Source organism: Chaetura pelagica, unplaced genomic scaffold (genome assembly GCF_000747805.2).
Source record: "Chaetura pelagica isolate M959 unplaced genomic scaffold, ChaPel_1.0 scaffold174, whole genome shotgun sequence".
NCBI lineage: Eukaryota > Metazoa > Chordata > Aves > Apodiformes > Apodidae > Chaetura > Chaetura pelagica.
In genome coordinates this window covers 3,177,589-3,185,657 of record NW_009953722.1, presented here as the reverse complement: position 1 = coordinate 3,185,657, position 8,069 = coordinate 3,177,589, and the positions used below count along the sequence as shown (strand labels likewise).

At 38.2% G+C, this 8,069-nt stretch overlaps 1 protein-coding gene across 2 annotated transcripts in view; it reads left to right on the top strand.

Annotated features, from left to right (window-relative positions):
* The first annotated feature begins 620 nt into the window (after nucleotides 1–620).
* ORC3 (origin recognition complex, subunit 3) overlaps nucleotides 621–8,069 on the top strand; it is a 33,744-nt gene continuing 26,295 nt past the window's right edge. For both annotated transcript variants that reach the window (XM_010000515.1, XM_010000514.1), the window contains exons 1-3: nucleotides 621–629; nucleotides 1,648–1,702; nucleotides 4,313–4,410. In XM_010000515.1, coding sequence (XP_009998817.1) covers nucleotides 621–629; nucleotides 1,648–1,702; nucleotides 4,313–4,410 — 162 coding nt within the window. The remainder of the gene's footprint in view (nucleotides 630–1,647; nucleotides 1,703–4,312; nucleotides 4,411–8,069) is intronic.

The window sequence follows — 8,069 nt, the reverse complement described above, 5'->3', positions numbered from 1 at the left end:
TGGTGTGGAGGTCACTGTGCAGGTTATTACTTCTAGGAGTCAAGGGAAGTACTTCCAAGCAAAATTAAAACTTAATCCAAAACACGTTATTTCCCTTTCACAAATGACTGTTGCCATTAAGTTGTTAGGTAGAGAAATGTGTTCTGCCCCCTTGCCTTCCTTGTTTCCCTTGTCTGACACAGGATATTTCTTTTCCATTTTACATTCTAGTCTGTGCTACATGGTATAGGGAAATTCAGTGCTTGTAAAGCATAAAATAATATTTATGTTTCATTTGACTTAAGCATACATTGTTTCATCTTGTATAAGTATGATTTATAGGTATTTTGGCTGGTTTCCAATTATGCTTTTGTGAATTACTTTTCTGACTCCTTAGGTATTCTGTAGGTAGCAGAAACAAGCCTGTACCATAGCTTTTTTTAGTGGAATTCTTCCAGTTTTTAGGATTTGTAGAATAAACATAAGTTTTGTCTAGGTTGTTTTAGATGGTCGCTAATATATGTGGTGAAGTGGAAAGTATCTGAAGGCACCTCCAATTAATAAGGCTGTTTTTCAGGGGAGACTGATATTGTTACTGGTGTTTTACTGCAATTTCCTCTTTGTATCAGAAGGGAAATAGTATGTCCAAAGTCACCCAACAGACCGTGACAACTGAACAAACCTTGAGTTTTATGCTCACTAGATCTTTCTTAGGCTAGTGGCTGAACTCTCCTGGGTTGAGGTCAGTAATCTTTGCTTGTGTAAGCATCTCCACTGAGAAACAGGATCGAATCGATCTGTTTGTCCGTCTTGAACACTTGTGTGTTCCCTTTCCCCTTGCTGGGGCACAAGAACCAACAGTGAGAGCTGGGGAATGCATATAATTTCTGAAACACAGGAAATTATCAGAACTCTTCTGAAGAGGTGAGTTAGTATTTTTTTTTTATTTAAGAAGATGAGGGAAGAAATTCCAGATTTTCTAGAAGAGAAAGAAAATGTTCCGGAATTCAAAGCTTAATACTTGTGCTTTATTTCCTCCTCCTTTGTGATGAAATTCATCTAATGGGAAGATGGCTTTTCTCTGGAGGACTTCCTTGGAGCTAGAGTTTTTATTTATCTGGACCTTTTCTACACCATTCTGCTTCTAAACATCTTTATTTTTTTGAGTTGGAATACACATGTCCTATAGGGCGTGTCGTTGGTTTTCTGTGTGCCAATAACCATTGTATTATTCTGGATCACATATCTATATGCATCCTGGCCTTTTGGGTTTTTTTTTGTTTTGTTTTTAACTGAAACTATGTTGAGAAAACTCCATTGATGTGTCTGCAGGGAATGATTTCCTCTTCATTCTAAACCTACTGGAGGTTATGAGAAGTTTAAAAAATCTGCTGCAGTTCTAGTCAATGCTGGAATTGACAAACATAACAGAAAGGTGAATAAGCTCCTTCCGAATAGGCTGGGATACTGCTTCCACTAGTTTATCAGCTTGAAACAGCAATATAAAGGGACAACATACAAATTGATACTCTTAAGATGATGGCAGTTCAGTTCAAATTGTTGATTTAATGGAGCACTGAAATTAAAGGTGAACAGAGTGGCCTCAGGAGCTAGTCAGACTTATGCTCATGTTGAAGTTTTGTTGTTTGTTTGTTTTCTGTTTTCTAGGGCTGCTTTGTTTTTAAACCAAATTCCAAGAAGAGGAGAGTGTCTCACAAAAAAGGTTAGTGGATTTTGACGCATGTTGCTATGCTTGGGTTAATCCTGGAAGGTTTACCATATCTGATTGAATTCTCTTCATAGCTGTTGCTCCTTGATGTCAATGTTTCAGAAAATTCATTTCTTTGGAGGAACACCAGCAAATTGTTGGCTAGTTTAAATGTGGGGGTTTTTTTAATCTTCAGCAAACAAGATTATCTAACTACATTTGTCTTTGCAAATTATTTTTTGTACAGAACTTTTTCATGTTACCAGAAGTTGTTCACTGACTAATTATTTATCTGAAGAGTCTGAATGAGCCACTTTTAAGCTATGGGAGTCAGAAATCGTATACCATTCATAAGTCTTATCATATTCTCAGTAATTTGCCTAAGTTTCTTGAGGAAAAGAAGATTCCATGGCTTCTGTTCAGTAGTGTTTGTTATATATTTTTAGTTTTATGCAGCCTATATGGTGTGTATACAGGTCTCTTATCATTTGAGGAAGACTGAACAGGACTGACTGTTTTGTGAGCCATAAATAATGATGCTTCAGTATGAGAGACAGTTAGGGAATTTACTGTTCTTATTCTCAGGCTAACTCTTTAGGGGCAGCAAATTGTGTGACAATTTGTATAAAAAAATTGGAGGGGAAAGTAATAAGGGCAGATTTTTGTGGAAATCACCATAGGCTCATTCATTACCGGAGGAACTTACTGTAACACCTGCTTTAAAGTTAATTCCAAATTCTTATTCCTGAGAGTTGGCATATCTGTAGCTCAGGGAATGAAAGGAATGAGAATCCAGTCTGTCATTCCAAGTCTTTGCAAGGTAAATGAATAATCAAGACCTATACACTCAAACCACAATGAATTTTTACCCCTTACTGGATGCTGTATTTTTCTTTTTGGAAGATTCGTAACGCTTGGATAAATTCAATCGAACGTTGTTCTAGTTAGCAAATGCTTTGAAACAGAAACATAAATTTGACTGAACTGCTCCTAAATGAGAGGAAGAGATAACCTAGTTTGGCTGCTCACAGCATTTGGTTAGAATGGTGTTCTAAATAAACAGTACTTTGATTTGCATCCACCCAGTTTGGAAGCCCAAACCTGTCAAGTGTGAGATTTGCTTGTGAAACTTCTCAGCATCAATAGCTGATAATCCTGTTGCACCCCAAAAAAGGCCTTGTGTGCACATTTGCACCTATCATTGGAGTTTTGGTACTACAAAAATAAAATTATGCCTTGGTATGTTACCAATAATGTGGTTGCTGGATTATCTTTAATTAAAACTTTGTAATTAAAGTGAGTTGTGTATTTTAAGTGATTTTTTGTAGGGGTGCAGCTGAGATACTAGTTCAGGTGAAGTTAAGAAAACAAGAGGATGAGGGATGCCGCTTGTTTGTCATTTACAGAGCTGTTTGGGGTGTTCTTAATGCTTTGGGAGATGGAATGTGCTCATCAGCTGGTTCTTTTCTAGAGATCAGACCACTGCTGGTGCTCCATTGAATGGCCACTAAATGAACATGAATGGCTAGCAAATTAAATTTTTTACATGCATATGTTTAGAAAAAATAAATTGTTATGTTTAATGTAGCCTGGTAGCAACAGTTAACAGGCTTTTTACTTAACCTTTGGTCTTCATGTTCTTCCAGCTGGTGTTAGTGAAGCATTAAAGCTACACCAGGCCTGCTAAATATCTGCTGGGAGTAGAAGGATGGTTCCAAGGCTGCTTTTTTTTTTTTAATATTATTTTTTTAAAGAGAAATTTAGACTGTGTCAATGTGGGAGGAAAAACAACAAGAAAAATCTCATTCAGATATACTGGGTTTCATTCAGTCTCCCATTTTACTCCTAGAAAGGTCTTCCTTTTCTTAGTTGGAAGAGGGTTTCTGTACTCACATCTGTAAGGCTGTGCAGCACCTGGGGAGCCAGATGTATTCAGGAAAAGTGCCAAGGCACTGTTTTATCAAAAAGGATCTGATTGACCTTTTCTTTTTCATAACAAGCATGTACAAAGTGAGAGGCAATTTAGAGGTGCACCAAAAATGTAGGCCTGGTTTGTGCTTAAAAGTTTGGCTGGAGTAGTTGTGTTGGTTAAATGTATTATTTAAAAAAAAGAAAGCAAACATATAAATCAGTATTTAATGTAATCTGACAGTCCTTTTCCAATTGGTGTTAGCTGCATCTTGCCTGGGGAACAGAAAGGATTTTCCTGTATCTGTTCTTGCAAGCTGTTGTGGTTCATATCTGACCAATAGCAAAGGAGGATTGAATATTCAATAGCTAAAAGAAACCAACAAAAATTTCTGAAGCAAGGGAAATACATTTTAAAGATTAATTTTAATAATGAAATCTGTTTGCTCTGATTTAGCCTGTAGCCCATCTGGGATTTGAGATAGAAGCCAGTTCTTTACCTTTTGCTTGCATTCTTGGATAGTAGATTCTGCTTGTTCTCTCACTTGCTCTACCAGATACCAGCAGTTAATTAGTTGGTTAAGAGAAAAGTAATTTCCTTCATTTATATGTATATATTAAGATGTTAATGTTTCAGTTGTGTTCTTTTTCTTCTCAACAAAAAAGTTTGGTTTAATAATATTTGTTTCTGCTTGTGCTTGCTTTCTGCCTTTCTAGCTAAAGATTTTAGAAAAAGAAATGACGATACAGAGGATTCTGAGTTGCGGTTTCTTACTTGTCAGTCTTTATGGGCTCAAATCAGATTGGAAACAGAGGTGAGTCTTGACCAACACTGAGGCAGTGTTTTGCATTTGTAACAATGGTGCTTGCCTCTTTGTTTCCAGAGATCTTTATTTACAGGCTTAAAAGGCCAGTTAGTTAAAGCCATCAGAGGGCCAAAAATACTGAGACTGAAATCCCTGTCCAGAATATAAAACAGTAATAATAAACCCATCCATTACACGTCTAACCACACAACTACCTGCTGCTTCAAGCTTCTCTTTTCATTAATTGCCCTTTTTATTAACTCCTGGCATACTGCTGTTTTCTACCTTTCATTCAGTTATGTGCTTGCTGGTTCTCTGAGGATTCTAGGCTGCTCTTGACCTCAGTGTTTCAGAGTTCACAGTAGCCCAGTGGATTTATGTGAGTACAACAGTGTGGATGTCAAATACTGAATGACACAGCTGCAAGCATAGTCTATTGAATTAGCATGGATAGTGTCAATAGGGTTGTCTGGTGGGGATCAGAGTTAATTTCATACTGAACTGTGGCCTCCTAATTGCTGTGTGTTAGATGGCATGATGCTATTGTGTCCCTATAGCCAGCTGGCTTGTATTATAGTATAAATAATTGCTTCTGGCCAGCCGGTGTTTTCTCCTCTATTCAATGTCAAAGACTCTAGGCAAGTATTCCATGTTCCTCCGCCTTCTGATGGGCTCTAGGCATCATAATTTATTTTTTTTTCCAAAGTTTGTTTTGGGATGTACAGTTGAAGCCAGCTGGATACAACTTATAATTTGAACCACTGGGCTAAACTCATGAATTCCTCTAAGTCTGTTCCTACTATTCCATAATCCAGATCACTTTGACTGTTCACCACCCTTTTCAAACCATAACAAGTCAGGCTGAGCAGAGTGGTGCACCACATTGCAGTGCTGATTATAGAGAACACACAGAAGTTTGTGGAGATGTTTGCTGTTTTCCTGCCAACTGTTTCAGCTCGATGGGTTAGTTACCAGCAGTGGCAGTAATGTTGGCAGCTGCGCCAGAAACCGCCTCCTCAGCCGCACTGTGGACTATAGGGTAGATGACACTCTGTAGCTACTTCTGGAAGACCTTTTCTCAGATCTTTCTGTCTTTAACTTGGTGTTGTCGTGGCCTTTTTGACAATGCTTCTTCATTGCCAACAGTGTCTGCAGGCTTTTCAGGTTGAAGAAGTGTTGGGTCTTGGTTTTGTTTTTTGTTCTTAGTGCTCTGCAAGGGTTTCTCCCAGAGCAGCTGGTACAGCCCATCATAGCAAAAGCCTCCCTTAACCGCTCAGAAGCACAACAGAGCCATTGCCATCTGCAAAATAATCATTCTTTCCTGTTCTAAATCTCCTACCCTTGCTTTCTTTGAGGCTGCTAGGAGTTAGCCAGATACTTTCTTGTGTTCTTCCTCCTTTTGATGGAAGACAGTTCATGCTACATTGACAAATTGATGTGGCCTTTGCCTTCAAGTTTGATTTGCCTAAAGGCAGATTACTTGCAGTTACTTTCACTGCTATACATAGACTTTTCTTTATTCAGCTTCTGGAGTATCTCTCACATTTTTTTCTACTGAGTTTTGAATTACCATCCTTTTATCCCACTGTTGGCAAACTTGGAGGTGATAATTATTTTTATGTATAAAATTCAGGTTGGAAGGGCCCTTAGAAAGTTTCTAGGGGGAATTCCTGCTCAGAGCAGCAGCATTTGTGAGGTCAGACCAGGTAGGTGTGGGCTTTATTCAGTCAGAATTTTTCTTACCTACTCTCAAACACTGGCATAGTAAAGCTGATCCATGACAGAATACCCGGGAAGCGTGTGGCTTGATGGTTTGGACTTCTATTGTATTTTATGGTAGTGTGCTAAGCAAACCTAGCAGCATGTTCTCCAAAGTTTTTGCCAGGATACTGCTACCTGACTATTTTTTTTGGTAGGCCATGTGTCTGTGCTGGTGCTTTCCCAGTTCTCTGGGATCTGCCTGAGGTGTTGAAGAGTACAAGTACTTTGTTGTGAAGCAATCTTAGCCTTTGTATGTCCATCATAAACAGCTGCAATTGCGGCAGCACCATCTGTTGTCTGGTGATTACATTCTTCTAGGCTTCTCACAGCATGAAAAGCTGGCAAAAGTACTGCAGGAAATGTCCTTCATTTTTGGAAGGTGAATTTTGGCCTTTTTTGTTTCAGAATTGCAGGGTAACCCAGTTACTCTGCTCTCAGCAGTGGCCTTACAAATGTTCTTCTTATGATACATCTCATCAAGGGCTTTAGGAAACATTCTGTTCCTATAATGTAAGAAATTCCAGTTGCACTTCCAGGATCCAGGTTAGAAACAAAAAGCTGAAGTGCAGGCTTGTAATTAGGGTAATTTTAGCTCTAATGTGCAGATAGTGGTTTACAGATCATACATCAGATAATCATGACCAAACCTATTAGTGTAGCAAGGACTGAACTTCCAGTTCTGATGACTTTTCCAGGGTGAGCAGTGTCATGCAAGTAAGAATTGGCCACTTGAGATACAGAGCCTAGTGTACTGTCTGGAACACTACTGAAATAGTGCCAGTAACAAAGTTGTTTTGACAAGAAAAGACTGATGGATTTTAAGAAAGTTCAGTAAATGTGTAATGCTTTGGCAGACTGATTCCATCTTCACAAATGTGCCTTGGAAGAAGTAACAAATACTGTAACGATGCAAAGTAAGGATTTGAGTTGTTGTTAGGGCAGCTTAGTGAAAGTATCCAGTAATGATCAGAAGCAGCTTGAGGTCTGATGGGTTCTGAAGCAGAAGCTTGGAGGATTGTTATGGGATGTATGGTAATTGAGGAGCTGTCACAATGCTGTTATAAAGCTGATGATGTAAACTCTTCTTTTTTTCAATGCCATGTTACAGTTTCTTCTGAGTTGCCATAGAGTTTATAAGGTGGGAGCTCAGAGGTGCACAGTCAACATGAGAAAGGCCAGAAGAATAATTTTTTAGTAAGTAGGTGCAAAGAGTAAGATTTCTTTGTGTACAGTTTTGTCAGTTTTTCAGGAGAGCAACAAGAACTCTTCTGTATAATGGAATTCAGGTTTTTGAGCAGGCATCCTGTGCAGTCTCTGGAGATGTGACCTTAACTCCTTTGATAGCTGCCTCATCAGTGCTGCTGGTTATGGCCTTTGCCACTTCTTAATAAATGAAGTTCACTTCTGTGTATGTCACTTCTTGGTGCTAATAAATCTTGATGATTTTATTTAGGACAGGTGTTTAATCTTGTTTCTGACATCTGTGTCCTAGACTATATATTAATTTCCTGACCTTCTTGTCTGTTCTACCAGAGACATATCTTGAATGAGGGGCAGATTTTCAAAGACACACACAATAAAAAGAATACAAACTACTACCACTATATCTGTCTCTAAAAGTTATCTCTCTCCCTGCTTTCTCTCACCTTTTCAAATATTCCCACATATGTGTATTCTTGTACTAAAATCATCCTGAAGAGCAAAATACAGTGTAGCAAAGGTGGTTTAGTATTTTTTCCTATAAAACATACTGCTTTCCTTTACTACTAATTTTTTTTATTTCATCCTGGATTAGATTTGGAGGAGCTGAATGTTTTTTCTCATCTAGATTTCTTAGAAAAATGTTTACCAGGTATTTTATAAGCCAAGAAGAAATAATAAGAATTTTCATTAAGATTCTTCCAGAA